We start from the raw sequence: 18,645 nt of genomic DNA, 5'->3' as shown, positions 1-18,645 counted from the left end.
CATGCCCTGATTTTTAATTTCTTTACTCCTTTATTTCTTTTTTCCCCTATCCTTCCTGCATATTACCTAGATGCACTATTTTCATCTTAAAAAGATAGTATTCCTCGGTCACTTAAAGAGAAATGTCCAATGGCCATCATTACCGTAAGCTTTTCATGCAAATTCTTCTTCTTGAAAGTTCTAGATTTTGTAGCTAAAAATTGTAAGAGTTACAAGATGGAGATTTGAATTCTATAGCTTTTCACCCAAGTTGCAAAAATGAGAAACAATTAGGAACTATTCCGTTCCGTGTGCTATGACGGATTTTGTATCCTTGGAGCTGCACATATGTATGCATATGTATAAAAACACATCTTATGTGTGAAGGATCAACATTATAGGATGTGGTTGGTTTCATACACATCATACCATGGTTTGTACCTGGGTTCCAAAACTGTAGCCAAATCTACGAGATGTTGATGTTTCCAACTCGAGAAGTTGTTTGGTAGCGTGAAGAAGCCCAACCAGACCATGCGGGAGTGAGGAAATCTTTCGCACCCGTGAAGCTGGAGGAGCCTCTTGCATCGTGTGGCTCTAGTCCATTTGCTACTGTAGACAACCTAAGTTATAGATTGCATTCAGTAAAAAGGTAAAAATTATAAAATTAAGAGAAATTTTTTTATTTGACACCACTAAAATAAACGTGTTCTTCCTTGACTTTTTTTTTTTTTCCGAATTCTCCTATCTGACCTTCAAACTTACTTTCATCCCTAAAATAACACTTCCGTTATCGCAGTTAGCTCCTGCCGCGAAACACCCTTGCAAACATATCATATTATGTACGAACAGACTAAAATAACCCTGACCAAACAATAGGGTCAAACAGGCAAACTCGATTCTCCTGCTCTCCTCTCCCCTCCCCCACTCGATCCCTCCAAATCCTAGTATACCCACGATGGCGGCGGTGGCAATGACTCGGCGGAACCAGCGAAGGCGCGGCCCCCACACCCGCGCGCGACCAGCGGAGGCGCGGGGCCCGGCGGGGGCGCTACCGCGTGCGCCGGCGCGGGAGGCTCCCAGGAATGCGCCTGGCGCGCGACCGCGGGCGGGTCCGCGGGCCCCAGCGGTGGCGCTGCAGGCGCAGGAGCTCCCCTGCCGCAGCGGCTGTAGGCGCGCCTCCCGCCGGGCATGCTGCAGGTGGAGGGGGAACGGCCCCAGCGGCCAGGCTGCCGCGGCCTGTGCTGTGGCTGCCGCGCCCACTGTTGCCTCCAATCGAATGGCCCGAGCGAGCAGGCGAGCGCTTCCGTTCCTCCACCCAAGCCTCTCCCTTGTCCAGTACCAGCAGCAGTAGTCTCTTGCCTCCCTTTCTCCCTCCTGTCTCTCGACCTGATTCTTGCCGCTTGGGCTCCTCTCCTCCAGGAAGCCGCAGCTAATCTTGGAGGCGCGCGCTTTGACCCTCTGAAGGGAAGCGGCAGGAGGAGGTGAGTCCGTTGATGAGCAGAGCGGTAAAATGGTCCTTTCGCATGGCTGCTAACACTGTTTTTTTTTTTTGAAAATGGATAACAAGTTCCATTAGTCAGGTGTTTCTGGCTTGTCACCAGACACCGACAAAGTTACAAAGTATGATATACAGCCTTGCCATAGCAAAGGACCGTTCGTACAGTTTAAGCCCATAGCCGTCAGAGTACCCGCCACTGTATTATAATTTCGGGATACATAAGATATAATGCATTTAGAGAATTCCTCATACATTAAAGTCTTGGCCACCTCTGGAGTAGATAAAGCCTTGGCCACAAAAGCTGCATCAGTCTCCAAAATAATACGCCTCATTCTTAAACCAGCAGCACACTCCATACCTTTCAAACAAGCAACTGCCTCAGCATGCTGAGCACTTATTAGGAAATTAGCTGAGCCAGCACCAGCAGCTATCGCCATGCCAGTGTGATCTCTAATGACAAAATCCCATCCAGCTTTATTTATCCCGGGGATAAAAGCTCCATCACAATTGATCTTTTAAACATCTTCTAGTGGGACTTTTCATTTTGGCTTGCTATTTGAGGTTAAAGTCTTCCTCATGTGTGTTGTATCTCTCCACACCTGAAAATAGAAATAAAAGTCATTAATCACTTCATGAGCAGATTTCTTTCTTTCACCTGAGTTTGTCTTATTACGTGCAGACCACCAACACCACATAAATAAAATTATTTTACATTGGTTATCTGTGTTAAAGCCCCAAATTTTCTCCAACACTGTCTTGGGTGAATTTTCTGCCTTCAGCATGATTCTTATGTCCTCCATATCCAGCAAGCGCCAGCACAACTTTACCGCCTTACACTTAAAAATAGATGATCCGAATCTTCATCAGACCTTAGGCACATCGGACACCGCGTGTCAAGATCCATGCCTCTTCTTGCAGTGTTTAATTTCACCTGCAAAGCATTACGAGCCATCCGCCTGACAAACATTTTAATTTTATTTTGCATATTTCTTGGCTTGGCTGCTAACACTGTTACTACTTAAAACTGACGGAAGTCTCATTTTAGGATGAAAGTACGTTTGTGGGTCAAATAGGGAACTTCGAAAAAAATAGAGTCAAGGGAGAAAGCGTTCATTTTAGTGATGTTAAATAGGAAGTTTTCTCTAAAACTAATCACGGAATTTTCTCTAAAACTAATCACACCCTAGTCTCAGTGTGAATGCTACCATTGAAGATACTCATTGGCTATCTTTATCCTAATTATTATTAGTACTAATATTCTTAAAAAATATGTTAGAATTGAATCAATTGATGGATAATACTCTTAGGGAACTAATTCGTACCTCTAATCAAGATCAATGGATGGGGACCCATCCAAATCCCCCATGCGTGTTGACTAGAATCTAGAAAACAAAGATAATCAAATCCAACCTATTGCTTTGGGCTTCACGAAGTTCATGCATGGGCGCTTCTCTACCCAAAACGGAGGGTCCGCCTCTCTCAACGTCAAGCCAATTCGGACCTTCAAGAACTCGCCGGGTGCGGTCGTCTTCTTCCTTTCCCTATCCCCACCGTCACTATCAGCCTATCATGCATGAGAAACACGCCGACATGTGGGCATGTGGCAATGTCCACGTCATCTTTTAACCGCATATCCTCCACACATCGAATCAAGAGGCGAGCTAGTGACCCAAAGGTCCTGTTTGGCTCCGCTTCTGGCCTAGCTTATGAACAAGTTTAAGTCGCGAGACTGCCAAACGGTTCGCTTCTGCCCAGCTTGTCCCAGCAGCGCTTGCGATCGGTCCGTGAAAACTCAGCTTCCTCCAGCAGCCGCTCCAGACTAGCTTATCGACCTCCCGTCTCTTCCCGATCCAATCCCGTGCCCGTGACCCCTGCGCCGCCCCCCGCCGGTGCCCCCCGCGCCGCCCCGCGCCGGCCCCCGCGGTGCCGCCCAGCGCTGCCCCCCGCAGGCCCCCGCGGCGCCGCGCATAGGGAAGCGACGCACGACAGGGAAGCGCTGAGCACAGGACCCATGGCCGCCACCGCCGTCGCGGCGTCTCTGTCCATGGCCCGGGGGCTCGGGAAGCCCCTCCGCGCCGGCGGCACCAGCCCGTCGTCGCTCCGCGTCTCGCCCCGTGGCAGGTCGGCCAGCAGGGTGGCCGTCGTCGCCCGGGCGTCGTCCGCGCAGAACCCGGCCAAGACGATCTCTGAAATGGAAAATTTGGGGGAAATCTTAGTGTCAGCTTGTTTCCTTTCCAAGCGTAGGCTACTACTAGTTGTGGTTTGCTCTGATCTTGCAGAATGAGTTTAAAAGTTCAAACAGAGGTGTAAAAGGTTTCTTTAAACAATAATTTGTAATTTCTTTTCTTTGGCTAATTATGCTATCCAGTTTACATCACATCCTTTTAACAGAAATTTAGGTGATTGATTTAGGTGATTGACTGACTATTAAGCTCATGCAATCCTGTAATAGATTCCACTGCACCTTAGAAAAATGATATGAATTGGACAAATTCCACAAGCCAGTTAGTTAATCTGTTATAAAAATAAATAAATATATATCTGTATATAAGAAATACATGTATTCAGTAAACAACAAGGGTATTTCAGTTATTTCTCACTTCATACAGGATTTCAGCCCATTCAATAAGCAGTCTGCCAAACAGATAACTTCTGTGACCAGCTGCTTCTTTAACAAGCTGATTCTCAGGCCAGCTAGCCACCAGCTGGCTTCAGAATAAGTTTCAGCTGTGCCAAACAGGCCCAAAGTCGGCTGGATTGAGCGACGACGCGGTGTCTGCCGCCTACAGCCTACTTCAATGGCTGCATGAAGCCATCGTGACCCACGTCATCTGCGTCGTCCTTCCTTGTTCCTCGTAGGCTCGTAGCCACAGGCGATCGATCTGCAATTGCACGGCTGGCGAGACGCTCAAGTTTGCGTGTAACGACGATCACGCAAGCTGAGAACGTTGCCAAGTTGCGAGAGCTAGCTAGCGTTGGACGGATCTGATGAACAGCTAGCATGCGCATAGAACAACGCTTTGGCGGCACCCGGCCTCGTTCTAACCGATCGTTCACGCTATTGTGAGGTATGATTAATAACTGATCAGCAAACTAACCCATCGTCCTGAACTCCTGATGAGCGATGGTAGTAGGTTGAACCTCACATTTGATCCTGCTTTTCAGATTTTTCGCACCTAGTAGTGTCCAAATGCTCCTTCAAGTCTACCAACGTAACTGCCTCAAGAAAAGAAAAAGTCTGGCAACATAATGATGGTAGTTTGGGTGCCAATTTCTCATTTAGAAACCAGAAAAGAGCTCAGAATCTCTGATGAAAAAAATGGAGGAAAAGGGAACCAGAAGAAGAGGAGGCTTTAATGGGCCTTTATGAATTTATAAGTGATTCTCCTATCTATCTTTTGGTAGATAGATACAAGCCCTCTCTACCCAGGCCTAGCCCGGATTGCTGAATTTCTTGGGCTTTTAAGAGTTAGTCCTAAAACGCGGCCACACACCGTAGCCCATCAAATTTCTTTGGGAGGCATATCTGCCCAGCCCATTTCTGTTCTACTATTAGTTACGGCTGACCCAAGTTCAGCTCGAGCTTTGAAAACTGTGTGCAGTTCTTTTTTTTTCTCCTTGCTCGAGTCACCCGCACGAATTGTTCTCCTCGCGAGATCGACATGGACACGCACAAACACGCTGCGGGAGTGAAGACTGTGCTGTGCCTGTGGGCATCCGTGCGTGTCCATGCACACATGCCGCGGGGCGCGGACGCGGAGTCACGCCATCTGCTCACATGCAACGGAACCTGGCCGGAAAGAATAGAAAGGTACGCATGCACACAAGCAAACAAGCACACGCCGTTAGATGCGTTGCAACGTTGCTTTTCTTTTTTTTCTCTCTTTCCGAACGCCACCGTAGGAATAAAAAAAAATTCTGTGAAGCTCGCATAGGCCCAAAGAAAAATCCAGCCCACGGAGTCTTCAGCGCCAAGCGCGTGCCCGCCCGCCCGAGTGAGCACAAAAAGGACCAACAGAAAGGCCCGGGGAGCAGCAACGGCCGCGCGCCTCTCTGGTCTGGCATGGGCCCCACCCCGTGCCAGCCCACGGCGTCTTCAGCGACACGCGCTCCACCTGGTCTGGCATGGGCCCCACCCCGCCTGGCACCTGGCGCGTCGCCCGCACGCCCGACGAGAACCGAAGCGCGATCGCCACCGCGGCACCACCAGCAGCCCCCGCGCGCCCCGCGATCAAAAGCCACCTCGGCACCCATGGCCGCGCCGCGCGCGCTTGGACCGACGCGCAACGGCCTCCCTCCCCAGCCCCCTGCGCCTCGACCGCCCGGGCACGCCACCGCGCATGCAGCCGTCCGCCCCGCCCCGCGCTCCCGCGTGAGCACGGCTGGGCTCACTCCACTCCACTCCTCTCCCCCCGCCCACCGTCTCCCTCCCCGTGCTATATAGCGCGCGCCCCCGCGGCCCTCCGGATCGCAGCCTAGCCTCCGCAGTCGCCCAGCGCAGCCCCCGCGTTTCACTCCCAGCGGTCGCAGGCGGGTTTAAGCGCCGGTTGGTCGCGCTTCGATTTCGATCCATCCGATCCGATCCGGCTGCGGAGAGAGGCGCGAGATGGCGGTGGCGCCGGCGTTGGCGGTCTCCGGGGCCGTGGTGAGGGCTCCCCGGCCCACCGGCGGCGGGGAGAGGAGGCGCGGGTCGGGGCGGCCGTCCCCGTCGCTGGTCTTCTTCTCTCGTAATGACACGCCGCCTCAATTACTCGCTCGCTCATCCGCCGATCAAGAGTGCCTGAGTGATGTGGTGATGATATGATGCATGCAGGGGGTGCTCGGGATGGAGGTTCAGGAAGGCGCAGGGCCATGCGCGCGGCGGCCGCGTCCGGGAAGGTGATTGTTCCCGAGGGCGAGAACGACGGCATCACATCCTCGGCCGACTCGGCTCAGTTCCAGTCCGACGAACTAGAGGTTCGTGATCCATCGATTCTTCTCCGGCCTTCCAGAATTGTGGAACGCACCACACTGCATCTATTTCCGATTGTTACCTCTTTTCTGCAAGCGACGCGATCAGTGAGCCCCCGAAAGGGGTGCACGTTCGATGGAGTCGCAACTCTGTGTACCAGCATTTAGAGTTGTCTGTATATACAATCGTCTTGTGAACATTTCGTCTGTCTAATCGTCTTCTGCACATTTCGTCTGTCTAATCGTCTTCTGAACATTTTTTCCCTTGGACACTTGTCTAGGTACCAGACATCACTGACGGTCAGATCGAGTCTTCAGAGACAACGCAAGGTGCCCGTGAGGCTGATGCTGAAGCCTTGAACAGGAAGGTATTAGGATCAGCTCCCCAGGAGAAACCGCGAGCTGTTCCACCACCGGGGGATGGGCAGAAAATATTCCAGATTGACCCCATGCTGCAAGGCTATAAATACCATCTTGAGTATAGGTATGTATTGCTTGCTTCGTTCTACTGCACACTTCAAGATGTTCCAGTGTTTCATAAGATATAAAATGCCTCCCTCAACCCTCGAGTGTTATGATGCTCTTTAATTTTATCTTAATTCTTTCATATGTAGTAGTTACTCTTCAGAGTTTTGCAGGAAGGTCATATTGTAGCATGAATCAATAATTAGGTTCATTTGCACCTGGAAATTATCATGTCGATTTGATGCCTAACCTAAGCATTAGAATGCAATGGATATGTCCCCTTTCCGGATAAGATATTTGCAGAAATGGTTGGCCAACAACATAGAGGCTTATATAGTGGATTATAATTCTTTCTGGAGGTGTCAATTGAATGACAACCTTCATTTGCATCCCCTTTTGCATTCTTGTTGTAAGGACAATTCCTATATATATCCCATACGAACACCACTAGCAATCTCACTATGCTTTAATTGATAAAAAACAGGTACAGCCTCTACAGGAGAATCCGTTCAGATATTGACGAGCATGAAGGAGGCTTGGAAGCCTTCTCCCGTAGTTATGAGAAGTTTGGATTTAATCGCAGGTAAAATTTCTTTAACATGCAAGTGTTTATCCTTTCTTTCCCATGTAGAAGCAGATAATGTTGTATCTTCTTCCTACGTAGTGCTGAAGGTGTCACCTATCGAGAATGGGCTCCTGGAGCACATGTATGCTCTTCTTCAAATCTTATTGTTTATCTTAATACAATACTAGCTCCATCTTTAAATTATTTATGGAAATGACCATTCTCACATCTACAAAGCTATTTCAATCCTACGGATTTTTTTTACCTTTTTAAATGAATAACTTATCAGACTCGGCTAGTGTTATTCAAAGAGCCTCCTGCTTTAATTGCAGTCTGCAGCATTGGTGGGCGACTTCAACAACTGGGATCCAAACGCAGACCGTATGAGCAAGGTATACTTATGGCTTCAAAATGCATTTTATATTTTTTCTTCATAGATTGTATATTAAATTCATTAGACTCAGTTCCTTCAATTAACTGTTGCCATAAGTTGACTACTGAATATCAGTGTTGCTGCTGCTGCTGTAAACTCAGTGTTGAGAACTTAGGCATGTTACACATATATTCTAATTGTCTAGATATCTTTTACTGCTTGTGTACTCATATAATAGGAGGAATTGAGTAGTCATACTTAAATGCATGGACCTTGAGTAGGTGTAACTCTATATTATTGATAAAGAGTTCCTGATGCTAGTATCTGATGTACTTTCAGAATGAGTATGGTGTTTGGGAGGTTTTTCTGCCTAACAATGCAGATGGTTCATCACCTATTCCTCATGGTTCTCGTGTAAAGGTATTTTTTTTCCTGCTTTGTCAGTTTTTTTTTTTTGCTTTTTTTTTTTGCTTGAGAGCATCTCCTAATTTCATCGATGGATGTTTTGATCATGTACAGGTGAGAATGGATACTCCATCAGGGATAAAGGATTCAATTCCTGCCTGGATCAAGTACTCAGTGCAGCCCCCAGGAGAGATACCATATGATGGGATTTATTATGATCCTCCTGAAGAGGTCTTCGTTTCCCATATTCTGTACTTATAAATTCTGAATTTTCCTTCTTTATTTCTACTTTGTGCTAGCATTTTTTCTGGGAAAAAATATATATCATTTTCCTTGTGAAGCCTCCCAAGTGTATTTGAACCTATCCTATTTGTTGTGGGATATTTTTCCTTTACTAGCCAGTAACTAAAAGAGTTACATGCATATGCAGGTGAAGTACGTGTTCAAGCATCCTCAACCTAAACGGCCAAAATCACTGCGGATATATGAAACACATGTTGGAATGAGTAGCCCGGTATTGCACCTTTACCTGTTGACTCCTTAGACAATGATAGCCATATGCAGTTTTAGTTACTTACAGGCTTCAAGGATGTTTTGGTACTGTTAACCTTCTTTTTTCTCCAATACACAGGAGAGCTGACATCTTCTTGTATTAAGAAGAAGAGTTAAAAAATTACGAACCACACATCCAACACCCTTACATTATAAAGACATACACGCCACTGACTATAAAAAACGACCACACAACCATGCTACCAATCCTAAAAAAAAGAAAAAATGCTACCAAGAACTAGCTGGCAGCTACATCAAGCCACGCTAATCCCCTAACACCTGCTAAGCACCAATGTTACTTATGCTGCTATATGTTTCTATAGTTTTTAACATGATATTAACATTTCAAAATAATGTGCTTGATTAAACTACAATTTATGTTTCTCATGAATGGTTGTCGTTTCGTGGTTATATTTCTTCTATTTTAGTTGCTACATTCTGTTTAATGCTGCAAGTTACATGTGAGAGAAAAAAAATGTTGCAAGTTAAATTAATGCTTCCCACAATTAGTTTACTTTTGAGTTCATAAAATAAACATAGCCAACAGCACAATATCTTTACTGTCAATCTACATTATCTAATTACCATGTGGTTATATACACAAGTTCTTTAACAAATAATTATCCTTTTTTACTGGCTGTCGTTTTGTTATTTTGTTGGCTCTTTGATAAATGTTAGAATCCTTTGTTATTAGGAACCGAAGATCAACACATATGCAAACTTCAGGGACGATGTCCTCCCAAGGATAAAAAAACTTGGATACAATGCAGTGCAAATAATGGCAATCCAAGAGCACTCATATTATGGAAGCTTTGGGTAATTTCAGGATTCAATTTTGGCTGTACTTTTCCTTGTATCAACAATTTACACTGTACCTTTTAATTTTGAAAAGTGTTAAAATGCTTGGAGCTTCATTTTTCATCACTCTTTTTTTATGTGAGTATGTAACTGTTGTTTCTTGCTGCCTTTCCACTATTCCTTCTATTTTGATTATTCTTACAATGTTAAAGTTCTGTTTGGTCTTCAATAATCAATTGCATTTGGATGCATGTATAGTAGCAAGATTTACATAGATATATCCCCTACTGTATGAACTGTCTCTGAATGAATGGGTGGCTGCATGATACTGTCATTATGGCACTACGGCAACTCACAAGTATCAGTATCAATGCTTATTTGACTACCTTTTTTTTCCATGTTTCGAACAGGATTAATTTTGAGATAATATTCATCTCAATCCTTAATTGTAAATAAAGTTTCTTCATTTTTGACAAACAGCACTACAGCATTGATTTAATATTTTGTTACTTCCATTGCAGATACCATGTTACTAATTTTTTTGCACCAAGTAGTCGTTTTGGAACCCCAGAAGATTTGAAGTCTTTGATTGATAGAGCACATGAGCTAGGTTTGCTTGTGCTCATGGATGTTGTTCACAGGTAACTGACAAATTCTTCGTTGTTAGCTCATCTACCAAATGTATGATTTCATAGTTAATGCTAAAGCTGATTATTTCAGAACTCCAGAGTAAAGGCAATATATTAGAATGCCACACAAGGTGGAAACATTTAGCCCTCAATTATCAGACCTGGGCTGTAACTAGTCTACAATCTCTACCACATATATAAATTCAGAAGATGAGAAACAATTGCTAAACCATAATGTGTGAATACAAATCTGGTTTATGAATGTGTGAATTCATCTTGAATTTGGGTGCCTAGAAAAACCACCTAGTTCCTCCTAGGTTGGATCTCTCTCCTTTTTTGGGTCAAACCTGGTTTATGAATGTGTGAGTTCACAATCACATTTATATTTCATTTTGGTATCCTTTCTTGTTGATGCGATGAAAACATCATTTAGTTTCTGCCAAACAGTTCTAAATATATTTTGCATGTCAAATGTTGCCAGCCACTAAGAAATATAAAAAGATATGAGGCTGTTGCTTTGTAGTACCCTTTTATAAAAAAATAATATCGATGGCCAAAACCAAGAATAATAGGCAAATTTATCAGATACCCTTGTTGATTTACTGAAGCCATAAGAATATTTGAAACCTATTTGTCATGGTTCAAATCTCTTTGGCTTTAGTCCTATTGGGATGAGATTGATCATTATCTATCAGATACCCTTGTCGATTTACTGAAGCCATTTGGGTTCATACCTTTGCTTTTATGTCACTTGCAGTCATGCGTCAAGTAATACTCTTGATGGATTGAATGGTTTTGATGGTACGGATACACATTACTTTCATAGTGGTCCGCGAGGCCATCACTGGATGTGGGATTCCCGCCTGTTCAACTATGGGAATTGGGAAGTATGGAACAGAGAATGCTCTATTTCCATTTATTTTGTTCGCTCCCATTTGCTTCTTTCTTTCATTCTTTTTTTTATGTATGTATGTATGTCTGCTAACACTTCTAAACCTACGCAGGTTTTAAGATTTCTTCTCTCCAATGCTAGATGGTGGCTTGAGGAATATAAGTTTGATGGTTTCCGTTTTGATGGTGTGACCTCCATGATGTACACTCACCATGGATTACAAGTAATTTAAGCTTGATATCTCTTGATTTATCTTCAATTGCTAAATCTGATGGGATTAAGCCTAAGTAGCTACTTATTACAGTATCATATTTGTCGCATTCTGCCTTTTCATAAAGTACTGCAATTTATTTTAGGTATCATTTACGGGGAACTTCAATGAGTATTTTGGCTTTGCCACTGATGTAGATGCAGTGGTTTACTTGATGCTGGTAAATGATCTAATTCACGGACTCTATCCTGAGGCTGTATCCATTGGTGAAGATGTAAGTACTATCCGTTTGTCATTCAATATGAATTCTTGTAATCTAAGTTGCTTTCTGCTCTTGACAAGATGCTCCTATCTGGTGATGAAAAAAATGCTATTTTGGATTTTAGTACAAAGTGTTCGCTAAGTTGTTGCTTAGCAATATTCTTCATGTCTTCAAATTTCATGGTCTAATTAACGCCAATTGTAGTAATGTGCTTAACAAGTTTGTTTTACATAAATATAATAGAGCAAAGGTATGCTTTGCAACATGTGTATATATAAGATAAATAATTTATGCAGGATTACTTTTTTGAAACCTATAAAGAAAGTGAATGGATGAGCCTACACTATAATGGAGAGAATACTAGAATTTTTGGATTTATGAATCCGATATTTGAATTTGAAATATATCTTGAGTTTTAATCCCTTTTGAAGTAGAAGCATGTTCCATATTGACAACCTATTTACTTTCCCTGGAAGCTCCTGATTTATTGAATGTTGGATAAAGTACATATATACACCGTGTTTTGGGAGCTATAATTCGACGATAATAGGGCAACAGCTCCACATTATTTGTTTAGAAAGATAAATAGGAAATTCGAATTTATCCAAAATGATTGGCAACTTCTCTGCTGGATATTCAAACAAATATATAACCTTTTCAGGTTAGTGGAATGCCTACATTTGCAATTCCTGTTCACGATGGTGGAGTAGGCTTTGACTACCGGCTGCATATGGCTGTGGCTGACAAATGGATTGAGCTAATGAAGTAAGTGTTGCAAATGGCTGTGTACGATTATTATTTTCTTGTATTGGGCTGAACATCGTAGTAATTTTTTCTGCATAACACTACAAGTACATGCATTGCATGTGCCATCTGCATATGCATTTATTTTTGGGTCCCACTTTTGAAATTTATTCTACAAAGTTATGAAAATAATATTTAGTTGCCAACTTCTAGGTTTTCTCATGAGGAATGGTTTTTGCACATGTTTGTGACTATACACGCTATCAACACTACCAAATGTGTCTCGAGATTAAAAAAAAATTAAACTAAGCAATAATCCATCTGATACTCATTGTAGTATTGTCGCACAAATCTTGAAGTTTTTTTGTTGGTAGCATAGTGCACGCCTATACCAGCATATACATGTGGAGGTGCATATCTATTTCACATAAGTAGCATTACATCATACACAACGTTCATCTATTGTGTGTCTCTACAAAAAAAAGGTCTGCTCTTTGAATCTAGCATTCCTATAATTTGTTTAAAGCTTTCATTCTGAAACTGTGTAATATGCCTTATGCTTTTATTTTTATAGATATGGTGAGTTTCAACCTTCTTTTATTTTTTTAAAACCATGTAGGCAAAGTGACGAAACTTGGAAGATGGCTGATATTGTGCACACACTAACAAATAGAAGGTGGTTAGAGAAGTGTGTTACTTATTCTGAAAGTCATGATCAAGCACTAGTTGGTGATAAGACTATTGCATTTTGGTTGATGGACAAGGTAACCACTCATTAATTTTCTTGGTACTGATTGGGGCATAGATCATGTTTCAACATATTTATTTTTTACTACAATGATTGATTCTCTTTATCTTTTTGAAGGAAATTCTCTTCATTTCCTCAAAGTTCCAAATTTATCAATAGTTCCTACGAAATAAATGTTATTAAAAGCACAATGTTAGAGCTTTTGTTAATTTGATTTAATTTGGACTTGTGCGCCCTGCCTTTCTGTTGTTTTGCTGCATTTATTTATGTAATCTCGTGCATTGGATCATGACAGCCTCTAAGACCCCTGTCTGAGTGAGTTTCAATTCTCAGCTATCTCTGCGAGAACTTAATTGTTTCTAGAACAAATATTGACTATTTCTCATGCTATATTTTCAGAAAAAACTATTTGTTTTTTCCCTTTCGCTGTTCTCTGGAAATACATGCAGAAGCACCACGTTACAGAAAAGTACTAAAGAATGACACCGGTTATACTTGTGCAGGATATGTATGATTTCATGGCTCTGGATAGACCTTCAACACCTACCATTGATCGTGGGATAGCATTGCACAAGATGATCAGACTTATCACAATGGGTTTAGGAGGAGAAGGCTATCTTAATTTCATGGGAAATGAGTTTGGACATCCTGGTGAGATTTGACTATGACAATTATCTTGCCATTTATATTTTGTTATGCTTTAGGAAGCTTTTAGTTCTAAGGCCATTGATCTACTTTACATGTTGCAGAATGGATAGATTTTCCAAGAGGTCCGCAAAGGCTCCCAAGTGGTAAGTTTATTCCAGGGAATAACAACAGTTATGACAAATGCCGTCGAAGATTTGACCTGGTAAAGTTTGTTTGAGCTGATACCTTATACTGATAACTGCAATAACATGCCTCAGTAAAGTCCAATTCTTATTTTCTTTTACCATTTATCAAGTTCTTTCATTAACAATGTGTCATTATGGTTTTGTTCATACGAGCTACTAGTGTTTTCAAAACTAGAATATTAAACTGCATCTGGTTGTTAATCCTTGGTCTCTAATTGATCATTATGGAATTTGTGCTTTTGGTTGTCAGGGTGACGCGGACTATCTTAGGTATAATGGTATGCAAGAGTTTGATCGGGCAATGCAACATCTTGAGGAAAAATATGGAGTATGTTTTTTTTGGTTCTGTTAATCATTGCTTTTACTAAAATCATACTAAGTATACATTCCCTCTGTAATATCATTTAGTTCAAAATCATGTTGCTATCTAACTGGACTAGTAATAAGCTAGGGAAAATCAGTTATGAGTTCTTATATGTTGCATCGCTAACTCTATATATGGTGTCTGATTTTAACTGTTCTTTTGTGGCAATCTACATAAACTTGGCAAATCTTAGTTTCATGATCACTAGTAGTACCCTTAAGTCATGTCACAACAGCAATGAAGATTTTCTGATGAAATTGGCTATGTAATTGCAGTTTATGACTGATGATCACCAGTACATTTCTCGGAAACATGAGGAGGACAAGGTGATTGTGTTCGAAAAGGGAGATTTGGTATTTGTGTTCAACTTCCATTGTAACAACAGCTTTTTTGACTACCGTGTTGGCTGTCGGAGACCTGGGATGTATAAGGTATGCAGCTATCACACAAATATTTCCCATGATATAAGTGTAATTTTTCTTTGTTAAGTGGGTTTGCTCGACCTAATATCTATCTGCAATTTGTCCATTGTCATTATTGATCTCTTTCGATGATGAAGATAGGAGTAAGGAATTTATTGGTGTGAGGAGTTCGTACTGTTGTTTAATCTCCTCAAACAGATAGGCTATTAATTTTGAGGTTTCCAGTTTGGTATGTTGCACAAGCATGAAAAGGAAGCAAAAAATACGAGTGCCTTTCTACCCTTCGGGAACTGATTTTTCTGTGTTTTCATATTCTTGAAAAAAGACCCAAAAGAATCAACTACTCCATCTGCTTTTAAATATATGGCACTTAGCTAATTAGCTTGTTCTAAACGCCATATATTTAAAAATGGAGGGAGTACCTAATATGGGTGATTTCTTGCTCATTCTCTTGTTGGCGCCTTGATCTCATATTTGAACACACCCATATTTCGAAAATTACCTGTTGAAATTACTGAAGAACAGTAGTCAATGTGCTGGGTACTTGGGTGCTGATAGCGTCTGCGATTTTCTACCAGGTGGCCTTGGACTCAGACGCTGGACTCTTCGGTGGATTTGGCAGGATCCATCACGCCGCAGAGCACTTCACCACAGTAAGTTTTTTTTGTGTCACGTGAGAATGCTTATAGTTGCAGCATGCTGATGTAAACTCGTTGCTGGCGGATGTGAGCTAACTTCTGCTTGGTTCATTACCTACAGGACTGCTCGCATGACAACAGGCCCCATTCGTTCTCGGTGTATACACCAAGCAGAACCTGCGTCGTCTATGCTCCAGCGGACACAATGACGCCGGAAAGTAGTGAGGAAAGCAAGTAAAATAAAAAAGAACATGCTGCCAGTACAGCTAGTTGCATGCATGGTTTGCTTTTTGTGCCTGAGATTAGGATGTGATTTGCAACCTCTGCCATTGGGTTGAATAAGGTTCTCCTTCAATCCATGCTGGAAAGGCCAGACATCTTTTTGCTGTGTGTTGTGCTCTCAGTTTAGTAGATCTTTGCTACCCTTCAGGATGTCGGTAAAACATAGCTATTTTGTTTCTTTCTTTCTTTTATTTTATATATCCTTGGTGTCTGATTTATGTTCTGTTCTTCTGGCACCCGTGCTCGTTATTCACCTCATGATCTCGTGTCTGCTCTTCTTTCCTAACGTTGAGCCCTAATGCTCTTGAGTTGATCAGTATGTGGCTGCTTCTACGAGGTCTTATAGAAGGACGTTCTTTTTCAGCTGTAACAAAAGGAGATTTTGGGCTATGTTTGCATAGGAGCCAATGATTGTTGGCCACGTGTCAGTCAGACTACACAGAGCAGTCGGCACCCAGCAGTGAGGCCCTCCTCTGGTGCTTGTTCTTGACTTCTACTCCTCCCCAGTGTACCAAGTGTGGGAGTCAGACACGCTCATCACTTACATCAGCACCACCACTCCAATCCCTGAAGAGTGAAGACACAACCACCTTCCCGGCTTGGCGTTGCAGAATGCAGAGACCTCGCCTCGCCTGCCTTAGATGTTAACCCTGCAGCAACGGGCACGGAGACGCAAGGGGAAACGGCGAAATGGCCGCCAAGTTAAGCAGCGACGGATGCGTGCCTGCCGCATCCTCGGAGGGAAACGAAAGGAGATAGGCGAGCGTGCACATGGGCTCACCAAACTTCGTGACAGGGGACGCGCACTGGACTGCTTGCTCAGGAGTCACTCCTACTCGACCTCCGCTTCGATCTCCACAGGGCGTCACCTAACGCTTCTACATGCTACCTGATGGATGCTTTGCAGTTGGTCCCGGACCAATCGAAAGCCGGTGCCCCCGCTCTCCTCTTATCGGCCACATGCACGGGAGATGATGCTGTCTCATGATCAGCAGAGAGATCGTGGCATGCAGCTTGAGTATAACCTCAAATGACTAAAGAAATTATTAGTATAAAATCGCCCCGCCGGTGGTTGCTTCAAGGTTCAGACTGCGAGTAGCTAGCTAGGACACTAGCTAGTACTCAGCTCTCTCCATCTTTTGCAAGACAGGAAAAAGAAAAGGAGGAGAAAGGAAATGGATGTGCATCAGCTGGGAGCACAAGGAAGCGAGGAGTGATAAATAGACGAGTGGTGGTTGGCTTTGGCTAGCTGCTCCTACTAGGTACCAATTTCTTACACGAGCTAACTAGAGTGCAAGCCCCCCTGCACAGCACAGCCACCTCTGCCTGTTCGGTGAGGGAGTCGATTGGCACCGATCGAGCTGCTACCAGGCCAGTTGGCAGCAGGACGATGCAGCAGGGGGGTGAGATGGAGTGCAAGGAGCAGCAGATGCAGATCGTGTGCGTGCGGAGCGCGTCGACGGGCGAGGAGGCGATGGCGGAGTGGGCGGCGGAGCAGTCGTCGTCGCGGTCGGCGCTGTCGCTGTTCAAGGAGAAGGAGGAGGAGATCGAGCGCAGGAAGCTGGAGGTGCGGGACAAGGTGTTCTCCATGCTGGGCCGGGTGGAGGAGGAGACCAAGCGCCTCGCCTTCATCCGCCAGGAGCTCGAGGTCATGGCCGACCCCACGCGCCGGGAGGTCGACGCCATCCGCAAGCGCATCGACAAGGTCAACAAGCAGCTCAAGCCGCTCGGCAAGACGTGCCTCAGAAAGGTAATTAAGCTTGCACCCTGATAGATTATTGGCTTACTGCTCGTTGGTCAGCGAGATAACAGCGACCTTGTTTGTGTTGTTTTTTCTCGAACGTGATCGAGCAGGAGAAGGAATACAAGATGTGCCTCGAGGCCTACAACGAGAAGAGCAACGAGAAGGCTACGCTCGTCAACAGGCTCATGGAGGTACGCCTATCTCGATTACAAACAACCTGCGTGCTCTACATTTTCCAAGAACTGTTTCTGTAGGTGTGAACTTTTTTAAAAAAATGGAAAAGAAAAATGTTTCTCAAGCCCAGTAAAGAATGGTAAACTTGGTTGGGCCTTTCACAAGTGACTAGGCCGTTGGATTTGGGCTTGGCCAAGCAGGCCAGGCCCAACATATTCCCACGAAACTGACGTTTTCGCTGCTGTGTGCTGCTACTTCGGGGCAGCTTGTGAGCGAGAGCGAGAGGCTGCGGATGAAGAAGCTTGAAGAGCTCAACAAGACGATAGAGTCCCTCTACTAGATCTGCTCTAAACGCCTCAAGAGAGGACGAAGACGAAGGCGACGGTCAGGTAGTCTGATGGCACCACAGGAGGAGAGGATGCACTGCTAGTTGCATGCTACACGTGCAACTTTTTCTTGCGACGTGCGTGCATGGTGATTGAATTTGTGTTGCTTTTACATTTGTGTGCTTTGTAATGGATGGTCAGGCGCGAGATACTGTTGCACTCTGGGCATGTAATGCAACTGCTCTGTCGCGGCGTTACAGCAGTGCAAACGGACACTCTTAAACAATATCGATGTTCTGCGGGCCAATTTCAGTGCACAATTTCATTACTTGTTATCAAAATTGAAAACTTAATAGGTGTGCTCGCTGATGTTATTGGGATAAAATTTCTCTCTCATCTGATAAAACTATTCTCTTCTATCTCCTCATAATAACCTCATCAAGTCAGCAATTTTCTTAATGTGGTACGATAAAACTCTCTATTAAGACTGGCCTGAGCGGGGATTTGATTGTCAAAGATCATTTACACTTTTATTCTTTGCCTTGTTCGGAAAAGACCATCCCCAGCCTATCCATATGGGGCCGGAATATTTTGGACACGGGCCCTTCCAGCACAAGCCTTTTGCGTGTGACACACGATTTGAACGTAAGTATGAATTTAAATGTTACTCTTCCATTTCTTTTTTTATAAGGCGTGCGCACATATTTAGGTTCATATCTTGCAATTTGTGATCAGCAATTACCTTTAGAAGATATAAATTTTGTTATACAAAAGTGGCATCACTAGTCCGT

At 43.8% G+C, this 18,645-nt stretch overlaps 3 protein-coding genes across 4 annotated transcripts; 2 read left to right on the top strand and 1 right to left on the bottom strand.

Moving 5' to 3' along the window:
* Positions 1-920: 920 nt before the first annotated feature.
* LOC112897350 (proton channel OtopLc-like) lies at positions 921-1,914 on the bottom strand. Its single transcript, XM_025965635.1, has 2 exons — positions 1,730-1,914; positions 921-1,515 (listed from the first exon to the last, which is right to left on the bottom strand). Exons 1-2 carry the CDS (start codon positions 1,912-1,914, stop codon positions 921-923), a joined length of 780 nt encoding a protein of 259 aa, XP_025821420.1.
* A 3,826-nt stretch (positions 1,915-5,740) lies between these two features.
* Positions 5,741-15,823, top strand: LOC112890931 (1,4-alpha-glucan-branching enzyme 2, chloroplastic/amyloplastic). 2 transcript variants are annotated; one of them, XM_025957818.1, is made up of 22 exons: positions 5,741-6,204; positions 6,291-6,433; positions 6,709-6,911; positions 7,377-7,475; positions 7,557-7,599; positions 7,790-7,849; positions 8,170-8,250; positions 8,350-8,466; positions 8,666-8,749; positions 9,482-9,603; positions 10,107-10,226; positions 10,972-11,101; positions 11,219-11,329; positions 11,463-11,591; positions 12,241-12,344; positions 12,943-13,087; positions 13,575-13,722; positions 13,821-13,921; positions 14,155-14,232; positions 14,544-14,699; positions 15,269-15,343; positions 15,450-15,823. In XM_025957818.1, exons 1-22 carry the CDS (start codon positions 6,084-6,086, stop codon positions 15,564-15,566), a joined length of 2,487 nt encoding a protein of 828 aa, XP_025813603.1. In that variant the 5' UTR covers positions 5,741-6,083; the 3' UTR covers positions 15,567-15,823. The 2 variants fall into 2 exon arrangements, 1 of the variants encoding a protein (XP_025813603.1); XR_003228362.1 differs by lacking the exons at positions 15,269-15,343; positions 15,450-15,823 and having other exon boundaries at positions 13,821-13,862; positions 14,544-14,603.
* Positions 15,824-16,696: 873 nt separating this feature from the next.
* On the top strand, positions 16,697-18,140 carry LOC112902831. The gene is made up of 3 exons (XM_025972019.1): positions 16,697-17,360; positions 17,465-17,545; positions 17,794-18,140. Exons 1-3 carry the CDS (start codon positions 17,001-17,003, stop codon positions 17,866-17,868), a joined length of 516 nt encoding a protein of 171 aa, XP_025827804.1. The 5' UTR covers positions 16,697-17,000; the 3' UTR covers positions 17,869-18,140.
* Positions 18,141-18,645: the final 505 nt, after the last annotated feature.

This window comes from Panicum hallii, chromosome 1, assembly GCF_002211085.1.
Source record: "Panicum hallii strain FIL2 chromosome 1, PHallii_v3.1, whole genome shotgun sequence".
Taxonomy (NCBI): Eukaryota; Viridiplantae; Streptophyta; class Magnoliopsida; order Poales; family Poaceae; genus Panicum; species Panicum hallii.
This window is presented reverse-complemented; position numbering and strand designations above follow the sequence as displayed.